Below are 27282 nucleotides of genomic sequence, written 5' to 3'. Positions count from 1 at the left end.
TCTACCACACTGCCCAGGTCCCTGAAGTCCCTTTTTATTGCCCTAGGACTGCTCTCCATCATCTCCTCACTGCCCCTCTGCGGGACCAGAAATGGGCAGGAAGCAGAGGGCTGCACCAGAGCCGGGAGCTTCCTACTTACATCTCTGACATGGACCCCAGGAGGGCAGCAGACTTCCCTGTGGGATGGCGCGGGCTGGCACACCGGGCTGGCTGTTCCCCTCAGAAAGGAATCCCCTGTGCCAATTGCCCTCCTTTTATATTTTATAGCCGGGGTCCTAATGCGTGAGGCTGCTCCCTGGATAGGCCTTTAGAGGCACTGACAGCTCCCGGATCTATTGCACCTGGGAAGGTGCGGGGGGGGGCGGGAAGGGGTTCGCCTGCCACCCCGCGCAGGAGCCCGTTTCCATTCACCCCCGGTCCCCTCCGGGATCCTCTGACCCCAGCGGTACCTCCACTGCCGCCCCCTCCGGGCCCCTCCCGCCCGCGCTACCGGGGCCCGCCCGTTATGGGCGGTGGTCGCGCCCGTTGCTCTGGCAACGCCCAGATCTCGCCTGCGGCTTCCCCGCAGTTTCACCCTCCCCCCTCCCTCCCCCCTATTCCCTGCCAGAGGAAAACCTGCAGGAGAGAGAAAGCAAAAAAAAGGGAACACCCCTCCTCCCGTTAGCCGAGATCTGCTGCGCCGCTGCGGATCCGCTCGGCTCAGCCACCGAGGGTTGGGCCCTTCACGCCGCTTTTAAATCTCCCGCGCTTGCTCGGGCAACGCCCAGATCTCACTGCACTGAGCCCACGTAAAATGCCTAAGAAGATATTTTGCTGTGTAAAAAGGTTGGCAGTAAGTTAGAAGATGTATTTGTTGAGATGTAGCGGGACTGTAGGGGTATAACTGTGCCGTGATGCTTTTCTGGGGAGTGCCCTGGCTCAGGTAATGATGGCAGCATCTTTCTTGCAGGCCCAGACACAAAGATGGAGTGTCAGAAAATCGTGGATTTTGGAAACCAGCTTCTTCGGCGGAAAAATGTGGACTGCACTCGAGAAGACAGCCGGCTCTCCCGATGCCTCAACACTTTTGACTTGGTGGCTCTGGGTGTAGGCAGCACGCTGGGTGCAGGTGTCTATGTCCTGGCTGGAGCCGTGGCACGGGAAAACGCGGGGCCCGCCATCGTTATCTCCTTCCTGATCGCTGCCTTGGCTTCAGTCCTGGCTGGACTCTGCTATGGAGAATTCGGTGCTCGAGTTCCTAAGACAGGATCAGCTTATCTCTACAGCTATGTGACCGTGGGTGAGCTGTGGGCCTTCATCACAGGGTGGAATTTAATCCTCTCCTATGTTATTGGTAAGTGTGGTGGGTGATCTGCGAGACCCTGGCTTTAGTCCAGGATAGCAGCCTGGTTTGTAGGATCGGCTTTGTTTGGGCCACCTGCGTTGCTGTTACAAAGTAGACTCTGCACTTGTGCACTCCCCACGGTTTTTGGGGCTTGCTTGTGGGATGTGTTGGGGGTGGCTTTTGTAACTCGGTGAGGTGAGTGATGTGCAGTGGGCTGAGGGTTTTTCCCAAACTTGGCTTATTGCTGCTGTGACCTTCTCTGAAGATTCACATCATCCCTTTGGCATCCCCTGGCTGCTGCATACTTGTCAGGAATGAAAAGCATTTTCCCTAGGCTTAGAAGGAAGCTGCTGACAGAAGGATGCTTTTATAAAGCAGCATCTGTATCCCAGCTGACCAGGGATTAATGCTTGGTCCCTTTAAGACCTGCTTAAAGTGTCTGGAGATCAGAATTTCATCTTGTGAATAGCTGCAGGATTAAGCTTAGGGTGACCTGCAGGTTCACAGTCTCCAAAACATCCAAGCCAAATCCTTTCTAAGCCCTTGACTCCCACTAGGAGAGGCCTTGGATCAAGCTCAGAGCATGCAGTGTACAACTCAGCTGATACACTAAAACTAAGCCATACTTTCCTGATTATGGAGTCCTGTCTGTGACAAGCACATCCTGGGCATGCTGCTTGTCATCATGCCTGTAATTAAGGCTGCAAGCAACTTGCTGGTTGAGAGTGAAGACTTGTTGGTTAAAATGAAAGCTGATGTTATGCTAAACTATTAAAGGGGGAGGGGTTTTTAAAAGTAATTTTACAGGATGTCTAAGTGTTACCTTGGAGATTAGTTCCCATGATGCTGGGGATGGTAAGATCATATCAAGAATGATACAGTGATGTCACAGCTGAGATCATACTGACTCTGCCCTGTGTGCTCTCTGCAACGTTTTTCTCCTTATGCTCCTTGTTTCTTTTCTTTTTTTTTTTTTTTTTTTATATATTTAAGAGGTGAGAAGATAAAAGGCCAGAGTCAATTAAACACCTCTCCTTAGAAAATCTAAGTCCTGTCATTTTATGACTCAGGTTCACTGCTGCAAGGAAGGGATAAAAATAGGGTTTTTTAAAAAGTAAGCACGTAATTTCCTCCAGAACTGTAATATAGACTCTGCTGAGGCTACACAGAAAAAAATTGAACAGACTTCTAGGTTATTTATCTTGTGTTCCAGAAAGCTAACAATAAATTGTCTCCTTCATTCACCTGATCTAGTTAGGTACCTCCTTCCCACCTTGATACTGCACTACCAAAATGACTGACATAGCTGTGTATGTTATACCACTCATTCTGCAAATGCAAGTGGAAAGATTCACTAACTGAACTTTACATTCCCAGAATCTGGGCTGAGCCTGGTATTGCTGAGATGTTGGGTTTTTTTATTTTTTTTATATTATTTTTGTCCTCCCATAATAGCTTTTGAACTACTGCCTCAGTTTTTATTTCAGAGTTGGCTGCTCAATGTATTATCACAAGGCAGAAAATTCAGTAAAAAGTAAGTAGATATTATTCATGAATGTGTCCAAACACAACTTTGTTACTTTACATTCAGTCCTGTGACAGAAAATTTATGTCTGCAACTGCCTTTCTTATAATTTGGGAGGAAGGGTGGCTAAGCAGGAAAAAACAGTTGAGGGGGAATGTGAGATATAGTAGGTCTCTTTATCTTACCCAGCTTTTCTCTCTGTTCTTATTGCCCCTCTTGTGAGCAAGAAAAACTCCCAGCAGCTTTGAGGGTGTGGAGGAGAAAGATACATGCTGTAGTTCAGAGCTGGGAGTTGGGAGGGGCAGAAAGCCAATTTTTTTTCTCAGTCATGCTGCAGAAACTGCCAAGCAGTGCCATCCAATCCAGGTGGGGTGATGGGAGCTTGTGCCTGTGCAAGGCATGGACAGCTTGGTGTATTTGCATTGAGTTTCTCAGATATCTGTTCAAAAAGCATTGTGGGGGTGACAAAAGAAATGCTGGGGTCTCAGGGAGGATGGCCACTAGCTTGTAATTAATTGAAATGATGTGGCTTGGGGGAAGACTGGCAGAGGGCTTGGAGGTGGGTGGTGAATGAAAACGTGCATGCAACTGATCAGTCGCAGTCTAGAGAGAAGGGAGAAGGTATCCAGACCCTGGGTCTGGTGTGAATTTCCTTCTGGGATTATGTGGGTTTTTGGGCAACAGTGCCAGATTGTGAGAAGCATTTGGGGCACAGGATAAGACATCTTTATAACCATAGCCACTTTAATGCAGGAGAGGGAGAAGCTGTCTGTTATCCAAACCTACTTCTTTTACACAATGCTGTCACTGTCTGGTGGGAGCTCTTCATTGTTGCTATTTCAGTTCTATGAAATTAATTGTCTGGCCCAGAAAATGTCCCAGACTTGGTCATCCTGAGAACCCAGGTTCAGTCCTCATCCTGACAAGCTATGTGTGTTTTGGTGCTCTGGGGAACTGCAGCACAGTCTGATCACTTGCTGCGGGCAGGAGTTGTGCCACTTGCTGGTGTGTCACCTATGTCACCAGTGTCCTGCAATAGGCTGATTGTACTCAGGTAACCTGTAAATTATATCTGAGTCTTGATTCAGCTCGGATCCTCTAGCAGCAGAGGTTGGAGCCAGACCTGTGTGTTGGTGGATTGCAGAGCTTATGGAGTTGCACAGGTGGTGTGGACCAGTGTTGCGGCGAGCCTTTCTCTTGGGGACTCGGCTCTTCTCCAGAGATCTCTTCCCATCCCTCTCCTCAGGCGTCTTCATCTCTTCTGACTGCTTCTGCTTCTGGGAGCATGCCTTTTATTTTGCCCTTCAGCCCCGCCCATTCCGGCTGGGGCAGGCCCTAATTATTGGGCACAGCTGGGCCTAAGCTCCCAGTTCATTATCAGCGACACCTGAGGACTTGTGGTTCTCTCTACAGACCAGCATCATGCTGCCAGAGCCCAGCTGGCTTCTGTAAGGTCCCTCTGCCTGGGTTGCAATCAGCTGGCTCTGGGCTGCCAGGGATTTCTGCAGGTATGAGAAGAGACTCAGACCTCTCTAGTAGCAGAAATTAACCAGGTTTGGGGGTAGTTCAGGTTGCTGGGAGCATCAGGAGAATGTCTGTCTAGGCTGTATCTTAAAGTTGAGATTTACTAAGAAACCTAACCACTTATAAGGATTTTTTTTATCTTGTCAGTTGAGCACCAGGCTGAGGCCCACCACCTGTGTGTTACCATCAAAGCTGAATACAGGCCCTGGGTTGGATCTGCAGAGGAAAGGCTGCTCCCAGCCCCTGGGAACCCACACACAAGGTTGCTCTGGGGCCTTTCATGGCCAAAAGCTGTGCAAAGTGCCCACTGTTTGAAATGTGTGCCAGCTACAACTGGTAATTTGCATACTTTTTGTCCTCTGGCAGGAACCTCAAGTGTGGCCAGAGCTTGGAGTGCGACGTTTGATGAAATTATTGGCAAGCACATTGAAGAATTTTGTAAAAAATACATGACGATGGAGGCTCCTGGAGTGCTAGCAAAATACCCAGACATCTTTGCTGTGGTGATAATTGTCATCCTAACAGGTAAAACCTTGGAGGGGTTTGTGTCTTGGACCTGCTTCTTCTGTAATTTCATTGTTTGCTTTTGGAACAGGCACAAAGTCCTAATTTGTTCTGGACAATGTATTAAAGGGTTGTTATTTGCTACAAGTGTTGGATTGACCTATATCTCTGCTGTGGAGTTAGTACAGGGCATAGCCAGTTTATAAGGTTTTTAAATAGAGGGGAGCATGCTCAATATTTTTTGAGCCACTTTTAATATCTTCAATCACATTTTATATAAGGAAGAACAGAAAAGATGACATTCTCAATCAGTTATGGAAATTAAAGCCTTCTGTCTACAAATGCTATTACACAAGAATTTAATTCTGTTGACCTATCAACCTTATTCCCCCTTTGATAATCTGCCAGTTTTCAGTTTCTTTAGCCAGGAAAGTGAGAAAAAAATATGGAGCTGAGTACAAACTCATGTACTACTGTTTTTTTGTTTTGTTTTGTTTTGTTTTATTTTAGGTATATATGGGCTTCATTTTACAGCAGTGAGTGCAAGACTACAGAATAATAAATGTGTGATAAACAGTGAGGTCCTCTTGCTTTCTAAAAATATACCAAGGCTTTAATCAGAATTCAGAAAAGTTTTGAAAAGTAAAATTAAAATCCTGTAAAATTAAAATTCTTCTGAACTTTTAACTTTACTTTTACTCAAATATAAACATTACAGGTTAGTAGCATAGAACATAGGTGGTCCTGTGTAAATGTTAGGAAGAATTTTTTTCACTGTAAGGATGACAGAGCACTGGAACAGGCTGCCCAGGGAGGCTGTGGAATCTCCTTCCCTAGGGACATTCAAAACCCACCTGGACACATTCCTGTGTGACCTGCTGTAGGTGACCCTGCTCTGGCAGGAGGGTTGGACTCAATGATCTTTTGAGGTCCCTTCCAACCCCTAACTTCCTATGATTCTATGGAATAGGAGCAGGGTTCCCAGGATGCCACGTTCCATGTCATCGACACTAGAAGTAGCTGTGCTCCTGGATTTGTCCAAGCTCCTGTTTTCCTCTGCTTCTTAGGAAAGTTGAATTCTCTTTATAACTTCTGCATATTGTGAAGACCTCTGAGACAATGATCCTTTGTGAAAAACCACCTGGGATGCTTTCTCCAGGTCTCTGGGTGGAGTGTGAGGCTGTGCCTAGGTGGTACAATCTACTGCCATGAGATGAGCAGAGCACTGGAAGCAGCTTATCTGTCTTAGCAAAGCACTTTACCAGGGGCATGTGCTGACTGGGCATGCTGGGTAGGAAGGTGTAGGATATCCCACAGCAGTAATGTTTGGGCTGGGGTCCTTGTCCACCTTCTGGGTGAGTTAATCCTGAGCTACTTGACTTTGTGGGGAAATGTGATATGTTAGGCAGAGCACAGCATGGGCAGAGCTGGGCTACCTCTGCAAGCCCCCAGTGCCTGCTCCTGGTGGCAAAACGCCTGACTGTGTTATTTGCCCCTGTTTCCTCAGGGCTCTTGATTTTTGGTGTGAAGGAATCAGCCCTCGTGAACAAAGTGTTCACTTGCATCAACATCCTCGTCCTTGGCTTCGTCATGGTCTCTGGCTTTGTGAAAGGATCCATTAAAAACTGGCAGCTGACTGAACAGGACATTTACAACACCAGCCACAGCATTTATGGAGACAAGTAGGTTGGATCTTTTCTTCTCAACTTTGAAATTGATGCATTTTCAATAGGGAGGTTTGTGGAATGATTTAGAAAACCAGTAAATGTCATGGCTCCCTCCTGGTTTTGGTGTGTGCTTGCTGAAATCAGGCTGTGCTGATGGGCTGAACCTGATAGGTGTTAGGCTGTGTCAACATGGACCCTGCTGTAGAACCAACCATTTCCAGCCTCATGACCAACATAGCATACAAATTTGAAAGAAAAGAATTTTTTAGACAGCCTCCTGCTCAAGGCTACACCAGGCTGGCTCTAGTGGCTGTATAAAGCCATGACTCTGTATAGCTCTGTAGTTTCTTTAAACACTTGGGCAAAAGGTTCCACTGTACCTTTTGGAGACCTTGTCCCAAACGCCTCAATAAAATAAGGACAAATTGCAGATTATTTTAATGCACTGAAGGAGGTATATCTCAAATCCATTTCTAATGACATTTTTCTATTTGACCTGTATTCTGTCTTCTTATACAAGATCAAAATTGAGGATCTTACAAGAGTTCCCAGCAATACAAGGCTGTTAATTTGTGCTTGAGACTGTACTACACAGAAAGAGAGCCTTTACATCTCTCTACATACATCAATTCAGTCCTGGCCTGCTATCTAAATCCCTTGTGTTGGCCTGCAAGGAAGTACAGTTTGGCAAAAATATGGAGAGAGTCATAGATGTTGCATGGGTCAAGTTTGGCTTGTGCACAAGCTGCTTATATTAAGCCTTTCTGCAAAATTCAGCCTGCAGTGAAAAAATGACTTCTCTAGGGAAGGTACCCCCTCCTTCCTACTGCTATTCCCATGCAAGGAGCAATTAGTGAAGTAGCTTCAAAGCTTAACTGTAGCTCTTTGACCCTTACCACTTACTATTTTTGTGAAGTCCATCTGGGGTTTACTTTACTTCATTATTTCCAGAGTAATCCACATTTGCATTGTGCTATTTCTGCAGATAATGGGCCATTTTTCATCTAAGTCTCAACAGAGCTTCTATGAGAGTGTTCAGATACTTACACCTGATAAGACTTGCAGATTTGGGATTTACTTTAATTTAGTTGTCTTAACTTATATTTACATAGGCTTTTCCCTGAAAAAGTAACCTAAGTCACTTGAACTGAAGAGTTTGTGATACATGACTCACCACTGATCTGGAGTCCTGATCCAGAGTGCATGGGGATCAATATGTGTCTGTCTGTTGACTTTAATGAGCTTTGGGTGAGGATCAGCAAAGCATTTGGTGCATCAGAGATGAAGGCTCCTCTCCTCCCTCAGAGGTGCAAGCACTGTTTGGTTATGATCTTGGCACAGGGAATTTTTAAGCTGAGAATGGACAATTGGGTGGATTTTAGACAGTCATGGCACCCTCCATTGTTCTCTCATGTCCATTCACCTACACTTTATCATAGTCCATTTTAGGTGAAAAGTGGATGGTTTACATGTTTCTCAGTGTTCAGCTTTCAGAATTACATGTGCTTTTTCAAAAGCTTATGTTTAAATGAATATGTATTACTGCATTACACTTGCAGTAATATAGGAAAGGAATTTTAATATTCATGCTATTTTCTCCCTTTCCTAGCCAAGACGTATTTATCCACCCCAAAAAGCAGGTGGTGGGAGCAAACCATGAACCATTTTTATTCCATGCATTCCCTAGGCCAGTCCAAAGCTCAGCAGTGGGTTGGGCTTAGCATTTTGCCTGGCTTTTGTATCCTAGTGTGTGAAAGGGAGAGTGTTTTACTTTAGACTCTAACTTTGTATTTTTTTATGAGCTATAATGAATAGTTTTGTAAGTCCCACCAATGCAGGATGACTTCTAACCCAGTGCCATGCCTTTTAGTCAAACACAGGAAGAAAAGCTTTATGGTGTTGGAGGGTTTATGCCCTATGGATGGAAAGGAGTCCTCTCAGGAGCAGCTACATGTTTTTATGCTTTCGTGGGATTTGACTGTATTGCTACTACAGGTAGGATGGAAGATGTCTTAATTCTGGTAATGAACCCGTTTGCTGGTAGATTGGCTTTCAGTAATGTTGCACAGCACAGAGAATGAGTAATTCAGGGCACTTCATTCACCATCCCTCTGAACCTCAGCTGGGAATACACTGTTGGCTCAGCTGGTTCTAATAGTTAAGTGTCCAAAGTGTATGTCCAAGTGCCTGCCTGAGTGTTGACTCCAAGCTGCTGTGGCACACAGCTGGACTGTGTAGTCCACAAAACAAGATTTCTCCCTTCTTCTTTGCCTTCAGGACCCAATCTTGTGGGTGGTTACTGATGACACTCACCATGTCAGACTCCACAGGAAACACATCCAGCTTTACCAGTTATGCAAACAGGGAAGGCCCAGGATCAGATGCCTTATATGTATTGTGAAGTTTGAACCCCTGACTCCAGATGATGCTTTAATCAACAGGTTATCCTGGAGTAGGGTTTTTCAGTGCTTTCAGATGAAGAAGATTCACTAGCTTCAAGTATTTGAAGAGCTAGAGAAAGAGGGAACCTCTGGGGAGTCAACTGCAGCCTAAAGCTTTGCCTCAAAATCAGGGGGAGTTTTTATCTCCAAAGGTTCACAGATCTCCTTCTGAGAGAGAAACCATCAGAATTGTTATATTTCTGCTGGCTAGGAAGAATCTCAGTTCTGGGAAGAAAGAAGGATTATCCTTAGTTTCACATTTGGCAAGAACTGAGTTACTTCAAAGCTGGAGCAGAGGGAGGAGGAGATCATCACAAACACAGATAAAGAGGTACTGCCTTTTCTTCCAAGTTTTCTTCCAAGGCATCTGAGAAGTGCCAGCTCCATTACACCAGACAGCCCTAGAGCTTCTCCTTGGAGGAGAAACACATTCATCTGCCTTTGACTTTTAGATGTAGTGGTCTCTGTTGTCAGTTCATCACCCTTAAATACCAAACCTCAGGAGCTCTTGTTTTCAGAGAAGGGTAGATCTGTACCACAGGGAAGCTGTTTCTTAATTTATCTGTGCCTGAAGTTTGAGAACTCTTTTTTTCCTGCACATTCGTACTAACTTGGTTGTCAAAAATGTTCCATAAAAACTAGAGGGAATCCTTTTTTTAAGAGTGGTTTTCAAAGTTCCATATGATTTCCAGGTGCTCTGCAAAGCCTGCCTTTTGTTGAAACTGGGCACCTATGGTGCTGTGTTTGTTAAGTAGCAGGTCTGGTGGAGATACTATGTGAAATGGGCATCCATGGATTTGCCCTGCAACTGCACAACGATGTCTTGTCCCATCATTTGTGATCACTGAACTCTTTTGGGGGTTGCATCATCCATGCAGGGTTGGACTCAATGATATCTTGAGGTCCTTTCCAACCCCTAACATTCTGTAGTTTTATGATACCAGGAGTAACTGGAGATAGACATTGTCTTTTTTGAGAAAGGACTGTTTTTAGTCCAGACTGTTTCTGTGCCTGAGTTTGCAAGGCCCCCACAATTGTTTTTCAGAAGGAGGGACTGGAGGAGACACGCTGTAGTATGCCCAAGTGAATAGGGCAGGCCATCAGCAGCATCATGGTCTAACAGCACCTCACTGCCCATGAAGCCTTTGAAAGCCCCAGGCAGCATACCCTGGGTTGGAATAAAGTTTCTGCTCATCGTTTAGCTGATATTTCAATTTCTTTCTTCTAGGTGAGGAGGTAAAAAACCCTCAGAAGGCCATTCCTATTGGCATTGTGGCATCTCTCCTCATCTGCTTCGTGGCTTATTTTGGAGTGTCAGCTGCCCTGACACTCATGATGCCTTACTACCAGCTGGATACCAATAGCCCTTTACCCAATGCCTTTAAGTATGTGGGTTGGGATGGAGCCAATTACGCAGTGGCCGTTGGATCCTTGTGTGCACTTTCTACAAGGTGAGACACTGCTCTTCCTTTGTGCATCTCTCGAGGCAAACATGGATCTCCAACTCCTTTAAAAAATGGTGCATGTCAGGGCTTTGCTTTCACAGTGTTTCCCTGGGTCAAGAAAGCCAAGAGCAGGCTTAAGTCTGAAATTCAGGCTTACTTACCTCAAAAGAACCAAGACTTCCCCCTGTGATACATTTCAGAGATGCACATGACCAGTATCATGAAACTCCCATCTTAGCAGCAGGCCCAGCAGGTGCATTTCTGCAATATAAATCTAGGTTGAGTGACTAAGTCATGGAGGCAGCTCTGCCATGCAAGCATGGTTTTCCCACAAGACATCCTGGCCTGCTGGGTGAAGAGCAGACTTGAGTCAGATAGTGCAAGATGCTTCTTATGGAGCATATGGGGCTTTTCATATTCAGGGCCATCTGTCTACAGGTTGCCTGCAGGACAGTCATCTGGATTGGAGGCTAGGCAGGATGGAGGTAGAATATGTCATCTTCTCCTGCTCTCTGGAGACCTGTTGTTTCAGATCGCCTTACAGATATCCAATTAGGTGAGCATCTCATGGAGGCTCACAGAAGTTACAGCTCTTTAGCTACCTGAAAGTCTGGCTGTTTTCGTGCCTCATGGCTAAGTTTAGTTATCCAAAATCTTAGAGCTTTCACCTCAGTTGCCAGCTATCGGTAACAATGGGTGTGCAGAGGGAGCCCTTGAAGGAGAAGCTGAAGTGAATGAAAGCCACCTGTTCTATGTTTGTAGTGCCATAAACTTGCTTTCATTTTTATGCCTGTGCTCAGCAGGAGGTGATATAAGTAGATTATTTCCCCTTCTTTGTCCTTAGTCTCCTTGGCTCCATGTTTCCGATGCCTCGGATAATTTATGCTATGGCAGAAGATGGACTTCTCTTTAAATTTTTGGCTAAAGTCAATGAGAAGAGAAAAACTCCAATAATTGCAACAGTGACATCAGGGGCCATTGCAGGTAAGATCAAAGGCTTGAATGAATGTGTGAAAAGGAGATAGAAGCTTGTCACAGGGGCAGATGAATCCACCTGACTCTGTCTCACTTACTAATTGGATGTATTGCACAGCACAATATCCCAGAGAGTGGCCTGGGTTTCTAGGACATGCCCTGGAGAGAGGCTGGGTGAGCATGAGGAGCTCGCTGTGTATCTGTCCCTCAGAGCTCATTGCTGCCATCCTGTCTCATGCCAAGAATTGCCTTCATCTGCTCCATGGGTGCTCTGCTGGCTTTAAAAATAATTAACCCCCTGCAAGGCAGCAGCCAGTGGTGCCCCAGCATCCTCCTGACTGTTGGCCTGAAGACATCACACCACCTGTGGGCAGCAGCTCAGCAGAAGACTCCGGAGCATCCAGAGACAGGCAGATGGCCCTGTGGCACCAGGGTTTGTTAATAAGTCATAGCTGGCAGCCATCCTGTTGTCTGTTTCCCTCTGCCAGCCCCCAGGAATATGGGAATTAAACCTCCCAGATGGCAAGCAGCTTACCCCCTTTTTGCTGCCACTCCCTTCCTCCTGATGCCTAGCAAAGAGGAGAGCCTTGCTGCTGCTTCTTTACCTTCTGCTTCAAATGCAGGTTGAGCTGTTGGTATGAGAATGGCAACTCCTTTGGTGGGGAGTTGCTGCCAGACTGCTGCCATGGGCTCTGAGCTCCTAGGAAAGGGCACAGCTACTGGTGCTGGGACTTGCAGAGTGTCCTCACAGCTGCTTTTCTCACACCTTCCTCTTCTGATGGCATTGGGTCCAGACTGAGAGGGGAAAAAAGAGCCAGGTAAAGTAAAAAAAAGACATGCTTTGCAGTCCCTTCAGGCCTCCTCAGAGTGTTCTGTAGCACCTGGGACCACAGCACACAGGAAGCTGCAGGGACAGCACTTGACAGCTGAGCTTGGGGGTTGGGTTGGTTGTTGGGCTCCAGGTGGTGTTTTGAGGACATGCTGGGCCAAGCTGAGCTCTAAGGTCCCTGTGCTCTCTCATATAAACAGTAGGATGTCTGACTGTGGCATCTGTCCTCTGCTTACTTAGGTCTCCTTCTGAAGACCTTTATACAAAGTCCTTTACACCCAGAGGTTGCCTGGTGTGTAAGCAGGGCAATCCCTTTTTCTGGAAACCCCCATGAAGAGACATGCTACCTCAAGATGGCCTCCTTGATGCTTGGTCCCATGGTGTGCACAAGCCTGGTTTAACCACAGCTAAGCTGAGGTAGAGGAGTGAGGTGCTGCCCATCCTCTGCTGCTTCAAGCTACTTCTGGGAGATAATTGTGGTCTTAAAGGTGCTGTGGGTGGGATGGAGGGCTCCAGTATTGAGGATGTGGCTTAGACACCTGCTCACTGCTGGTAGTTGAGACAAACAGGCTGGCATTTACTATCGTAAATGTTCCTCTGGTTCCAGCTAGTGAGGCTGTGCTGGGACAGCCTACAAGGTTTGAGGTATTCATGCTCCAAGTCGTGCCTCTCCTCGTCTCAGGACAGCTCAAGCTCCCCTGCTGAGTTCTGAGCAGCAGTCACATGTGAGTTGCATTGTTATTTATGCTCCTGAGATGTACATATTCTGCCACACCACTGATTTTTCTTCCTTCTCTCACACTCTTCTCCTTTTACAGCTGTTATGGCTTTTCTCTTCGACTTGAAAGATCTTGTGGATCTCATGTCCATCGGGACCCTCCTGGCTTACTCCTTGGTGGCAGCCTGCGTGTTGGTTCTGAGGTATGGATGTAGTAGCTGCCTCTCTTGTACCACACAGACAAATCACACAGTGATCTGATGTCTTTGTAGTTTCCATAGACCAAGTAAAGCCATGAACATCTCCAGCTATGGGCATGTGAGGAATTTGTTTCTTCAAGCTCATGGAGGATTGTGCTAGTTGGATCTGCAAGGGGGTCCTCTGAACTTGGTTAACCCTTGGTCCATGCCACTCCTGCTGCAGTCAACCTTGAATGCCCTGGGAGATGTGCCAATGGTAGAGAAGGATGCCTGCATTGTCATCATTTGTTCCTACCAGGGATACAGTTTCAGGTCATCTTATGTTTGGAAGGGGATTCAAGATGAAGTCTAGCAGCAGCAAAAAAGCTGAGTATGTGTCTGCAGATTCAGTGCCTTAGCCTGTGTCTTCTAGAAGTGCTGAGCTTCCATGGCTTCCCTAACCTTAGCTGGAAATAGGGTATGTTCATTGCTTGGCACCTCATAGACAACAGCACTCTACCCATGAGAACTGTACTTTGAAAATCGTGTTACTAAACAATACTTTTTTGTGTTCAGTGACTTATTCAGTGTCTGATGAAGGCTTTTTACAAGCTCATAGCAAATGCATTGAACTAAGAACTGTCTTGCAGCAGGTGAAGGGCCAGCACTGCCCGTGAATGCTGTCACCTTGTGTTTGTGCTATCCACCCTTTAAAACCCTGGTTTATTTTTCTTGTCCTTTTTATTTTTCCTCTGATTTCCCAGCCTCTTCTTCTGAGAGCTGGAGATGACTTCTTTATTTTTGCAGGCTGCTGTACCTATCATGCAGCATTTTCCCCATCATAGGCTGCCAGAGGCTGTCTCATTGAGTGGCCCAGGCAGCTGATTTGTTTGTCCTTTTGGCTTCTTAATGAAGTAGCAGCTAAATATTTTCTAAAGCTGTAAGGTCCTGCAACTAATACCCTGCTGTGGCCAGACCCAAGGATTTCACTGCATTTCTCAATTTGTGGTGTTTCACAAACACCCTCGTTGCAAACAGATCCCCACAGGAGCCAGAAGAGTGGTTTATTCCTTCATGGATTGTTTCCTGTGGTTCTTCATCAGGACTCTGTTGAATGAGATGCTATCCTCATGTGTCACAAAAAATTACCATTCTTTGTTCCTCTCTTCCTCCCTTCCCCATGTGACAGCAGACAAGCTGGTAGAAGAGACTGGGATGGAGGAGGACAGAACACCAGAAATGCTGCTGTGGGGTGTGACCAGCAGCTGCTGGGGTGAGGTATCTGCTGAGCTGTTAGCTCAGCCACCTCCATGCCAAAACTCAAGAGCTGAGCTTCCACAGATAACTCCAACAGTCCAGCTGTGACCATCTGTCTGTCTCCTCCTTCCTTTTCCAGCACTGTCCCCTTTAAAACTGTGACTTTACAACTAAGCTGTAGGTGATAATAGCTGACCATGTTTGCTTACAACATGACAGCCTTTTTCCTCAAATTTACCCCTAAAACAGGAGTGTATTGACATTATGTGGGCCTGGTCTGGTGCTATAGTTATCTGGGGCAGAGCTGTGGCTGTCTCTGTGGCCTTTAATCAAAAGATAACCTGTGCCAAATAATATGCTCTTTATTTAATTTCTCTTTTCCTAGGTATCAGCCAGAGCAGCCTAATTTGGCTTATCAGATGGCGAGGACAACAGAGGATAACAATGAGTCTGTGAGCACCAGTGAGTCGCAGACTGGATTTTTGCCAGAGGAAGAGGAGAAGTGTTCCCTCAAAGCCATACTGTGTCCCCCAAACTCAGACCCTTCCAAATTCTCAGGCTCAGTAGTGAATGTCTCAGCCTTCATCATTGGTAAGCACTGAGCATCACAGCTCTGGGACAGTGAGTCTGCTCATAGGTCCTTGTACTCACCATGGAGGGAAAGCTCATCTCCTGGCTGTGATTTTGATGAGCTCTTGGTATGGCCAAAATGACTGAAGATCTACAGATTAAATTTATGACTTGAGAAGAAATCTGCAGATATGGGGGGGGTACATAAGGCATATCTCTTACCAATAGCTTTCTCATGTGTTACTGTTTTGTTTGCTGAGCTTTCACATTCTGCTTTGTCTGCTTGTTGTTTGGGTTTTTTTTTCCTATTCCTAAAAAAAAATAATTTGTAAGCTTTGGTATCTGTTCACAGGTTTCCTTATTGTGGGTAGCTGTATCTTGACTGCCCTTGAGCCAAGCATTCTGATAAAAACTCTGTGGATTATTGCTGCCATCCTTGTTCTCATTGTCAGCTTTGTTATATGGAAACAGCCTGAAAGCAAAACCAAGCTTTCCTTTAAGGTGAGTGTCCTAGGTGGTTGGAGGAGGAAGTGCATGTTGGGCTGTACCAGAAGGGGAGACTTGGCCAAATGGATGTGCAAAGAATATAGGTATGATAAAAGGGTGTCCTACCAGAGTTGAGCTCAGCCTCTGAGTGTTGTTTCCTCTTGTGGCCTAAACTCAAATGTCAGTGCAGGTGCTTTGCTGCAAAGTGTAGCGTGGCAGACATAGCATTGTGTCAACCTGCTGCCCAGCAGTGTCCCATGGGCAGAAGCAGATTTGGCACAAGAAAAAGGGCCTGAAGGGATTAGCTGAGAGGTTGGTGGAGGGAACCAGGAGGGGAAGGCACGTGGTCAGATTAGAGGCTACAACAGAGGACTTGGAAGGAAAAGTAAATGGTGCTGGAGTCCAGGAGAAGCTGGGAGGGCAGAACCTGGTCCAAGAGAAGTGTGGCCACAGGGGAAGGGCAGGGCAGTGCTTTTGAAAGTAGATGCTAGTAGGATATAGAAGAGACGGAGAACAGATGAAAAAGGGATGGTTTTGAAAGGTCACATCAGATGGAGGATAAAGAAGGAGAGAGAACACAAGAAGCAAGCTTGTGTGTGAGGATCAAAGGGGTACTCCCTAAGAGGCTCTAAGAAAGTGCACTTTCGTGTCCTACTTAATCCCCATAGAGACTATGGGGTGACCATTCTCTTTTAAGAACTCTGCAATCTATCTGCCCTGTCCAAGCACACCATCCTTTCTATGTTAAACAAACACTGGGATGTGGTTTGTTGTTGAGTTTCTTGAGTTTGTTTGTTTGTTTTTTCCCCAGTATAATCCTGCAAGTCAAGTTTTATCATAGAATCATTAAGGTTGGAAAAGACCTCTAAGATCATCAAGTCCAACTGTCAACCCACCTCCACCATGCCAACAAAACCATGTCCTGAAGTGCTACATCTACACTTCTTGTAACACCTCCCGGGATGGTGACTCCACCACTTCCCTAGACAGTCAGTTCCAAATGCCTGACCACTTTTTCAGTAATTTTTCCTAATATCCTAATCTAAATTGAATATTAGGATATCCAATAACTAAAAAAATTATGGATAATCCAAGTCTAAATCCAATCTAAAACTCAAATTATAGTGATTTCAGGCTGTTTCCCCAATCTATTAAATTGATTTTGGATTCTAATCCTATTCTTTAATTTTTGGTGTTCATTGATGACAGTTTTTCAGTAAATTCTCTGATTTTAATAACTTATTCCAACCAGAATTGCCCAAGGTAGAGTTTTCAGCTCAACTTTGGGGTTATGGTCCCAGAAGTGGACCACAGTGTGGTCACAGAAATGTCCAGAAGCAGAAAACTTAGTATCTGTCATCTAGACTGCATTTTCTGAAACCTCTTTGCCTTACACTCCAGATACTTGATGGTTTTTTACCCATTTTCAACCACTGTGCAAGAAAAAAAAATTAAAAATAGCCCTGTCACTGCTAAATCTGTAATGGCTGGTTCTTATCTCCTTGTTGTCCTTTAGACATTTACAGCCTGACTGTCAAGTAATTTTTCTCCAAAGTCTCTGAGAATCCAAGGCTGACTGGTTTGTTCCCCAACTGTTTTTCTGTATTTCTTTGTAAAAGGGTAATTTGTTTTCCTTCTCCAGTCTTTAGGGACCATACCTTTCTACCAAGAGATCTCAGAGATGCCCATCAATAGTTAAGAGATCATTTCTGCAATCTCTGGGCACATAACTCACCAGCCTGGGGAAATTTAATTTTTCTCTCCTGGCTTGACAAAGCCTAATTTATAAGAATATTCTTCTTCCGCTTCCTAATTTGTGTGCCCATCCTCTTTCTCTAATGATATAAACAGCTGCTCACCATAATTACATTTTTTTTCATGAGGCTTAAGTCAAGAAATGCCTACAGCATTTTAGCCTGTTTCTTTTTGTAAATCTATTTTTTCCTTAGGGGTGAAGTTGACTTTCCTCTTGGTTTCACCATATTCACAAACCTTTCTATTGTTACATATGCCCTTTCTGATTCTGTCTTCACATGCCTGTGCTATTTCTTTATATCCTGGTTCTTGCTTTTTGGCTTTACTGTTTCAATTTTCTGTCTCAGATCATTAAGCCATTCTTGGTACAGCTGCACTCGTCTCTTAAAATATTTTCTGGTTTTCTTCTGTTGTGGGGTAATTTACTCTGTATTGCCTAATTACCTTGGTACCTACTGGATGAGGTTCCTCAGGTTCCTCCTCTGACATTCCCCTTACCTTCTCCTGCTCTTCAGTACGTGCCAGTCACTATGCAGTCCTTGGTTCTCCTCATTTCTCCTTTGCCCCACAAATATTTGGAATTGTTAGTAAAATTTGCCTCTTGCCTCCTGCCAGATCACAAAACAAGGAACAACCACTCTTAAAACAGGTGAACAACATTGTTCACCTCCATCTCCCACAGTGGATTGTTGTCCTTCACTTTGGTCTAACCTTGCCTTTTCTCAGAGATGGCCCCTGAAGAGTTGGTAACAGCCACTGTTTCCCTCCTGTAAGAGATGCAGCGTTCTCTCCTGCCCACTGATCTACCTTGTGGATGTAATGCCTGCCCTCTTTCTTTTTTTCAGGTACCTCTTTTGCCCCTTCTTCCTGTTGTGAGTATTTTTGTGAATGTTTACCTCATGATGCAGCTAGACCTAGGCACGTGGATACGGTTTGCAGTCTGGATGCTCATAGGTGAGTTTGAGAGATTAAAGGATGCTACGTTCAAAGTTATTTTGTTAACCATAAATTTACTGTAGCATTCCAAGGAGGGATTCTGCATTCATATCATTCTTGGGCAACTTCAGTGACTTAACTGAAGCCGTTTAGGCAGAATTTAAAACCCTGTTGTAAATTCAAGGGTCATGAAGCCTTTTTGAGGACAAACAACAACCTGTGAACCATCTTACAGGTCTTGTTGCCAACAAGAAGCCCTACAATATTTCTTCTTGGCTGGCCTTGAACTACAGTCTAGGTGGTAGGGCTTGTACTTCTGGAGCTGAGGGAGCTGAGCTGCATCCCAAGCTGCTCCCAGTAGCCACTTGGAGAAGGCTGAATTGCCTGAAATGCCCAGGAAATTTGTTATGATGAAAACAAGTAAGACCAGCACCAGTTGCAGATATATTTTACTGAGATGGAGGCTGTAGGCACACAAATGAAGAGAGAAAGATCTCTGCTGAATGGACTGCAATGGACACACTGAAAAGCATGGAAATTTAGTCTATAATCAACTCCCCATTTGGGGCCTGGATAATCATTTTTGAAAGACTGGTGCCTGTGTAAATGCCTTTTTTCTAAGGAAGGTGGTGACTATCCACTGGAAGCTAGCTGTTGGGAGGGCTGGAGTTACCAGTGGTGTCAGCTGTGTGGGTCAGTGTTAGCAGTGGTTTCTGTTCCCTTACAGAGCTAACTGTGCCCTCTCCTCTTGGCTTCCACAGGCTTTGTCATCTACTTTACCTATGGAATATGGCACAGTGTGGAAGCCACCTATGCAGCCTCAGCAGAAGCAGAGAGAAGCACACAGGCTGGTTCAGGCAGCTGTAAATGACTGCATGTTTGGCTTATGGGCAACTGGGGAATGGCTGCAGCAAAGGACACTTTGAGGTGGAGATCCTGAGCCAGGTGACAGCTGGTGAATCCTTGATACAGGAACAGGGAAGAGTAATGCCAGACTCCCCAGCCCAGTAGCTGCAGCTTGCAGTTTCCTCAGCAGCACAGCTAAAAGGGATCACAAGGAAAAAAAAGCCACACCTCTGACATACACCCTGCAACAGTGTCAGCTAATCTGGGGCTATGTGCTTCCCTTCCTCCCTCCTGATTTCCCCTCATCCCCAGTATGTAGAAAAAAAATCGCTTCTGTGTGCCAATTAACCTTAAATGCTGCTATGAAACCAGGCCTCACAAGGGTCTTTCTTCTGAGTAGCCCCAGGAATTACCTTCCCACAGATAACTTTATCTGATTACACCTGGAGCAGATTTTGCGGTGCTGCTGTCAGGCTGAGACCAGATCCATCCTTCACTCCATGTCAGCTCTTCCCCAAGTGTAATCACAAAACAAGGCTCTCACCAAGCTTTCACCCTGTTAAGGAAGCACCTGCAGGACTTGCATTCTCTGCAGCGTCAGGTCTCTTAAGTTTTTAACTATTTTTTAGCTATATATTCATATGCTTTAAAGCCCATTGCTGGTGTGACATGTTGGGAGGGTTTGTGGTTGCTGCTTTTTAGGTGAACAGTCATTTGCAGGTAACCCCAGCAGATACTTGTACTGACTGTTCAGCAGAGGGATTGCCAGGTTTAGCCATAAAAATATTTGGTGCAAGTACTTGAATTGCTTGACAAGAACATGTGTCTCCAAAGAGCTGTCCTACCTCTTCACCTTGGGAATCACTAGTGGTGTGGCTGCAGTGGTGGGGTGGCTAAGAGAAGTGAGCCCAAGCAGTGTCCTGTTTTCATCTCCTTGTATCAGTTCTGTCTGCCAGCCATGTAGCATCAGCAAAGGATTGACCATCAGGCTTTGGTGTGGCTTCAGTAGGTGGAGTGCATTTCTACCCCAGGAAGGGGAGGTACACGAAGATCCTCCGGGGCTTGAACTTGACTCATGAGCAGTGCCTGGTGTCTGCCCCCTGCTCAAGGGAGGGCTGTGGGGATTTGCAAGGCCTCCTCAGTCCCCGTGGTCCCAGTAGAGCCTACATCCCAGAAGACACCTCTAAGCTTTCCATTTGGGAGGAGCTTTCCATTTGGGAGGGGCTGGAGATATCTCCAGAGTCTGGCAATCATGGAAGATGCAAAATATGGAAGTGAGACCAGAGTCTGTGTTTAGTTGGCAGTGCCTTGGTTTTGCTCTAAGACTAATTTTTTTTTATTCTTTCTAATAGTGTTCCCCAGCTAAATTCACTGTTCTAAAAAAGGCTTACTAAAGCACCAGGAAGGTTCGCCATGCCCATGTAGTGCCACTGACTTAAATTCATGCATCAGCTTTACTGAAAAATAACAGAATCAGGAGTGGTTTGTGTTGGAAGGGACCTTTGAAGACATCTAGTCCAACCACCCCTGCCATGGGCAGGGACATCTTTCACTAGACCAGGTTGCTGAAAGCCCTCTTCAGCCTGACCTCAAACGCTTCCAGGAATGAGGCATCCCAAACAGATACTGCAGAAATCCTTTCTCCCAACCTGAGTGGATGCTGTCCTAGGTGACCTCCACACTACTGCCTCTGAACACGAGACAATCTTTAATCTGTTTGTCAGCATGGTTCTTGCTGGTGAAGGGATGGGATCTTGTCACCCTTGTTCAGATGGAGAACTAAAGAGCATGACCAGAGTCTTACCAGGCATCTGATGCAGCAGAAAGGGGAACCAGACCATCATTTCCCAACTCACACAGCTGGACCATGGACCGTCTCTTACAGGTTTCCATGAGAGACTTGATAGCCTTTGTTTTTAATCTTTCTTTTTAACCTTGGCCTTCTTATAGTCCACTGGGAAGCTCTTCTTGCCAGAGTTGGAATTGGAAGGAGTGAAGGCAATGTGTGCATTTCCTTCTGGGTGCATTTTGACTGCAGTTACCCCAACAAAATGAAGTCAGGGAGTGTTCCAGTTGCTGGTTCTTGACCGTTTGCCAAGCCTTTGCTCCTTGTGCATATGCAAAGTCTTACTCAAACAGGAAGAGAAGAATATAAAAATTAAAAGTAACTAGGTTGAAGTCCATTTTGTTTAAACACAGGCAAGCTCTACACACCCCACAGCTTCCCAAAAAGCACTGAAGATGTGTCGGGGAGAGAGAAACTGTAAATTCAGATGCGAGCAAAGTTTCCTGTTGTCCCAAAAACTTAAGTGTATTTTTCCCTACCTTGGGTAACAGCTTCTGAGCAATTAAGACATTCAGCAATGACTATCTGGGGGTGAATTCTGACTGGAAGTATGTTTCCAAAGAAAGTTATTTAAAAATATGCAGATTTCTTGCTGTATTTTTTTTATAAATGTTAACTTATTTTTGTTGTCTGCTTAGGGATCTGTTCTATTTATATTCTTTAACTTTGTTTCATGGCATGTAATAGCACAAAGAAGAGAAAGTCTTGATGGGGTCATTTTTCTTCAGTTGCTTCTCTCTGAGAAGATTCACAGAAAAACCTTTCTCTGTCACCAGATTTGATAGTTAAATGTGACATTACCTGCACTGGCCTCAGAGCCACCTACTGCAAATTTGCTGCTGGAGGATCCTTAGCCCCATCTCCCGCCATCATGACTTCTCCAAACCATTAGTTCCCTGGTGGTGGGTGCTGCCACCTCCCATCCTGTTTTTTGCTACTTACCAGATAACAAGGAAGTGGAGGGAACCTGCAGGCTTGAGCAGGGAGTGTAGGTGACTCCCCTGGCTCTCTGTCAACCTGCTTCCCTGTTGTCCAGCTGGAGCTGGGGACCTCCTGGCCTCCCCTTTGCAGCACTCGACCTGGGGAGTGGACTGGTGGGGAGGAGATGAGTTTGACAGAGCTGTGTACTCCTGCCCCATCCCCTCCTGGCTGCATATACCCCTTGCTTGTATGTTTTGTAATTGAAAGGTAAATTTCACTGCCTCCTCTAGGATAATGTCATAGACTTTGCTTAATGGGTGGGGTTTTTATGATTTTATTTTTTTTTACTGCCTCCTCTGCCTCCCTGCTGATGTCTGCATGTATCTTTGAAGACATGCAACTGCTGCTATAACCTTGCTGTTGTGGAAGATTTCATTCATTTGAGCTGTTCTTTGTAAATAGTTCCATCATTATTTTATTAAGAGAGTATTTTGTACAGATGCAGAGCATTGTGCTGTATGAAGAGGTGGGAGTGGAGAAGCGATACCTTTATTTGGCACAAGAATAGATCCTTTTCTGCCAGAGCTGAGAACATAGTAAAAATGGCCTGCTGAAATCTAGCTACCCTGTGTAGAGTCCCAAAAAGAGTATTTGTCTCAAAACATCTACCCTGACAAAACAGATATTGCGCTCAGGTGGAGGCCTCATTCATAAGCCACCTGAACTCTGTTCTCTCAAGGAGAGACCCTCATTTGGGTTTCCACCCTGATAAATGGGGCCCTCTTCTCACAAGAGCAGCCCCTCCTTTAGTGGCCATCCCGAAAAGCTGAACACTGGCCTTACAAGGGGAGCTCTGTTTGATGGCCACCCTGACAGGCAGGCAGGACACTGTCCTTGCTTGATAAGGGACAGGTGCAGGCAAGCTGTACCCTGTGGAGGCAGAGTGACATCTTGTGTATGCCCCGGGTAAGGCTGCTGAAGAGGGTGCCTGCTCAGAAATAAGGGTTATTGCTGTTTCATCCTATCTGGAGGGGCACAAGTGAACACCTGGCTCTGCAAGATATGCCAAAGCCTCCTCTCCAAAAAGGTGGGGTCAGGTGGCATAAAAGAGGCACACTCGAAATGCTGGATGTGCCCCCACCATCCAAGGACCACAACTTCCTACCGAGATAATCACAGGATCCAAGGGTGGTCATATCTTTCCTCTCTCTTCCTTATTTCTCTCTGTTTATAACCTTATCTCAGCATATAAGGATAACATGGTTTCTAGCTCTGTTAGGTTTTATTATCTGTTGCTTTGTTAAGTTTTGTTAGTTGTCTGTTGTTTTGACAGTTTCCTTAAGTTCTGTTATTTGTAATACATTGCTTTGAAAGTACCATCATTTCTAATTCTGCTAGTTGTAATCTGACATGCTTTATAATCATACTCACTTTTAAGTAAAGTTATGTTTTTATACAAACCTCCTGGGTAATAATATTCCTCCTAGAGTACCATGCAGAGATTTCCTGAACTTAATCTCGACGAATAGGTTGTTAAAAGAGGTTAATTAGAGAAGGAGGATTGGGCCCAGCCACACCTAGGCTCCTCTCTGAAGGAGGTTAGAAAGCAAGGGGGTCCAATCCAAATCTCCCTGGGTTGACCCCTACTCTGGGGAACTCTACCTATGCCCACTCTGTGGGACATAATGCTGTACCCACTCTGTGGGACATGATACTTGGTTTGACCCCCATATCTGGGGAGCCGTGCTCACTTTGTGAGATGAGAAGGTGCTGCACCCACCTTGTGGGTCGTGACACTCTGCTTTCCTAATTTTCAACCCTCATCAATGCATAAGAGCTCTTGGTTCTGGCATATGTGCAGGTGCTGAATTATGCCACAATATTTGACTTTTACCAGAGAGGAGTTCCCTGATGAGCAGTGATAAAAAGAAGTGCATGATGGGGGCAGAAGCTTCACAGGGATCACAGCCTCTCCTTCCTGCAGCTTCCAGAGGAGCTCTTCATTAATCCTGCTCAGCTTCTTCTCCTCCACTTCTTTCTCAACATATTCTTGAAGATTCACATTCTCCTCTGACAATTGCCTGGAGAGGGAAGCAGGGCAACACAAGGTGCATCAGTATAAAGGTGGTGGCATTAACACAGCTGGTGCTGCACAAGGGGATGGGCCAGGTAGCACCTCCTGCCATCTCATCCCATCCCATTCCATCCCATACCATCCCATTTACCTATCCCATCCCATCCCTAGGGCTGTGACTGGGCTACGGCTGAGCTGGTTTTGGCCCCCTGAGAGCTACCATGCAATGAAGCTGAGCAGGCCATTCTCTCCCCTCCTTCAGCACGAGGAGAAGCAATCCTTTGTTCAGCACACGAATAGATCCTGTGCTGAGAAGCAGGGCAGGCTCTGGCCCAAAGGACTGACCTTATTTCAGTGTATTTGGTTGCTTCCATTCTTTTTGCTTGAGAGGATCCCTCCAGGGAAGCTGTTGCAAGAGTTTACTGACTCTGTTGCATGGTGGGCATAGGTGGGCAGCACCCAAGGCTGCAGCTTGCAGTTATATAGCAAATCCATTTATGTAGTCAGGCAGTCTTTCTTGATGGAAAACTGCTGGCAGAGCAGCTTCATCTCCCCACACAAATTACTTTTTTTGTGAAAAAATACTACCTTTGTTCATGTGCTAACAGCTTGCTTTCTTTGCTCGCTGAAAACCATGACTGGCTGGGTTTCCACATTGTTTCACCCTTTTCCTGTCCCTCTGGGTGGAGTTTGCCACTGGCTTAAGCAGTGTGCTGGGTGTTGGGCAGTTGTGCAGCATGAGGGGTGTGGAGCTGTTCCCCCTGCCCCCCAGCACTGTCTGGGCATCCCAGGGGCTGGGGTGTGCTGCAGGAAAAGTGCTGCTGGTTCTGAGCCATTTGTGCTGCATGTTTGCAGCATGAGAGAGGGTGCCACGGGGGGCCACGCTGGTGAAAACAGTGCTAGTGCTGACACCACACATTGCTGTTTGTGGCCAGGGTTTTGTAAGAGTGAAGTCTGAGCTGGCAGCACTTGCTATGGGCTCTCACCCTTTGTGCATCCCAGATGAATACAAACTCCTATTCATGGTGTACAGAGAGAGGGTGTCTGTCACTGCTGCTTCCATTCCTACCAACTTGGAGAATGAAAAGCATTATGATAGGGTAATATGTTAATTTTTTTGTAAAAATAGCTTCTTGAGTGATTGCATTTTATATACTAAAGAATTCCAGTGAGATTTTGCAAATTCTTCCCCCCCCAGAAGGCCACGTACAAGTGAGCATTGCTGCCATCTGTCCAAAAGAATGAAGGGCAATGCATGGGTCTGGCAGCCTGGAGAAGATAAGGAGTGGTGCTGGTTTGTATGCAGAAGGCTTTTTCTGCTGTCCCTGCTCTGCAAGCGTGCCTCTTTCAGGAGAAACTTGGTTACAGAAAGGGTTGTTAAGCACTGGAACAGGCTCCCCAGGGAAGTGGTTGAGTCTCCATCCCTGAATGTATTTAAAAATCGCCTGGCTGTGGTGCTTGGGGACATGGCTAAGTGGTGGGTCATCAGGAATAGGGTAATAGGGTTAGGACAAGGCTGGACTCAAAGATCTTGAAGGTCTTTTCCATCCTGAGCAATTCTACAAATCTGTGATCCTCTGAACACCCTCCCCTGTTGGAGGAAGCCTCTTCTCCCTGGCAGAAAAAGCATCTTTCTAAACCCATGAGTAACCTTGCCACACCCGCTGGGCCCAACTTTATGGGCATGTTCCATTTCTTTCTTTCCCTTATCAAATTTTGCACTTGTTCAAGGCTAAATTAGTCTATACACAATGAGCAAGCCCTTGCTGCCCTCATGGCCACCTCCCTTTTCCTCAGGGCCACCTGCCTTCAGGCACACCAGTTTCTCAGAAGCCAGGTGACAGGGCTGCCTCCAGTTGCCTCTGCCCGCTGCCACTGCCCTGATGGTTTGTTCATCACTGCAATGCCTCACCCATAAGCTCCCCAGCCTGCCTCACCCTCCGTGTTACAGCAGTGAGTGAGGTCCCAGGGGGTGTCTGACACCCAGCTGGAATTCAGATGATCCAGGAACATCTCTGCTAGCAAGAGCCAGACCTCGATTTTTCTCAGGGTTTTTGCTCCTGGCTCAGGAGACACAAGGTGCATCTGAGGTGGGGCAGGCTCCATGGAGGCAGGGAGGGACACCTCTGCCTCTCAGGCTGAGCAGGGCTGTGAGTGTGGGGCAGTGACTTGCTCTGTGGTCACAGCAGTGGGATGCAGGGGGTTGCCCTGCAGCACGTTGGGTGCCTTCCAGGGGTGCAGGGAGCTGCTGGCAGCACGGGGGCAGGGGGTCAGCAAACCTACTGCGTGTGGGTCATGTCAGGAAATGGACTTCTACTGACTGAAGCCATGGAAGAGTATATTTTTATTTTTTAATTATAAAGCAAACTGTAAATACCTTTCTGTTGTCTGTTTGGTAGTCTGCTTTCCTAATGGTTTCTCAGAATTTCTTAATGGTGTGATAGTTTTAATGCTTGGTATGGGGAAGAAGTCTATTTTATATCTTTCTGATCTCTGTTTTGATTTGATTTTTGTAGGTTTGTTTTGGTTTTGGTTTTGTTTTTACCGTGTTCACGTAGCGATTAAAGCCTTAAGTTTAAAAATGTGAACCTTGTCCCCAGAGTACGGCGCAGTTGTGCAGCTACTTTTATCCTGGTGACACTGTAAACACTCCTCCCTTGAACAATGCTTTTGGAATTTGGAAACTCACTTGTAATTATGTAGTACAGCATTAAAACATTCCTGATACCCAAATAAATCATGCCTATTGTTTGTCCTCGTTTGCAAGCCTTTCTCTGCTTTCCAGCTTCACAAACTGGGTGTCCTCAGCGGGAAGACAAAGCAAAGGGAGGGGATATTGAAACATGGGTGACCAGCACATCACAGACCACGCTTATTGGCTGCTGTGCCTAAACCACCAGCAGAAATGTTCCTCTTGCCACGAGCATGAAACATGATTCCTTAGTGAAAACAATGCAAACCGATCCCTAGCTTCCTGGGAGCCCCAGCAGTATGGGAAGCACCTCAGAAAAAATTATTCCATCACACTTTTAGTCTGATTTGTAGCACGGGAACCATGGTCAACTAACCCAAGCCACCAGCTCCACTGCCAGATCTCCAGAGCAGTGGAGAAGAGGTGAGAGCAATGCCAAAGCAAAGACACCAAGGACAGGGAGGAAGGAGGGGGAGAAGGTGCCTGAGCAGAGATTTCCCCACAGCCCATGGTGAGATGGCAGCTGTGCCCCTGCAACCCACGGAGGAGCAGAGTCCCTGAAGGATCATCGTGAGCAGACATGGACCTGCTGCCATGGAGTGTCACTGGTGGGCTGACATGGAGCTGCAGCCTCTGTGGGATCACAGAGAGGGGCAGATGTGCCTCTGCAGCCATGGAGGAGCCGGTGCCAAGGGAGGTGACGGTTTCTGCAGAAGGTTGTGAGCCTGGGCAGCCCGGGCTGGAGCAGTTCCTGAGGCACTCCTGTG

General features: G+C 46.1%; 2 protein-coding genes across 6 annotated transcripts in view; one reads left to right on the top strand and one right to left on the bottom strand.

Moving 5' to 3' along the window:
- The window catches only part of SLC7A1 (solute carrier family 7 member 1), a 51207-nt gene extending 24647 nt beyond the window's left edge, over nucleotides 1-26560 (top strand). For 3 of the 5 annotated variants that reach the window (XM_071736671.1, XM_071736680.1, XM_071736661.1), the window contains exons 2-12: nucleotides 951-1334; nucleotides 4741-4899; nucleotides 6386-6560; nucleotides 8416-8540; nucleotides 10215-10437; nucleotides 11276-11415; nucleotides 13054-13156; nucleotides 14775-14980; nucleotides 15312-15460; nucleotides 18046-18154; nucleotides 18898-26560. In XM_071736671.1, the coding sequence (XP_071592772.1) occupies nucleotides 965-1334; nucleotides 4741-4899; nucleotides 6386-6560; nucleotides 8416-8540; nucleotides 10215-10437; nucleotides 11276-11415; nucleotides 13054-13156; nucleotides 14775-14980; nucleotides 15312-15460; nucleotides 18046-18154; nucleotides 18898-19007 (1869 nt within the window). In that variant the 5' untranslated portion in view covers nucleotides 951-964 and the 3' untranslated portion in view covers nucleotides 19008-26560. Of the gene's footprint in view, nucleotides 1-575; nucleotides 827-950; nucleotides 1335-4521; nucleotides 4637-4740; nucleotides 4900-6385; nucleotides 6561-8415; nucleotides 8541-10214; nucleotides 10438-11275; nucleotides 11416-13053; nucleotides 13157-14774; nucleotides 14981-15311; nucleotides 15461-18045; nucleotides 18155-18897 lie in introns of those variants that run through there. The other 2 variants (XM_071736686.1, XM_071736696.1) reach the window with 2 other exon arrangements.
- MTUS2 (microtubule associated scaffold protein 2) overlaps nucleotides 22073-27282 on the bottom strand; it is a 285443-nt gene continuing 280233 nt past the window's right edge. Inside the window, exon 16 of the mRNA XM_071736550.1 lies at nucleotides 22073-23830. Within this exon, the coding sequence (XP_071592651.1) occupies nucleotides 23563-23830 (268 nt within the window). The 3' untranslated portion in view covers nucleotides 22073-23562. The remainder of the gene's footprint in view (nucleotides 23831-27282) is intronic.

Source organism: Heliangelus exortis, chromosome 1, assembly GCF_036169615.1.
Source record: "Heliangelus exortis chromosome 1, bHelExo1.hap1, whole genome shotgun sequence".
Classification (NCBI taxonomy): domain Eukaryota; kingdom Metazoa; phylum Chordata; class Aves; order Apodiformes; family Trochilidae; genus Heliangelus; species Heliangelus exortis.
This window is presented reverse-complemented; position numbering and strand designations above follow the sequence as displayed.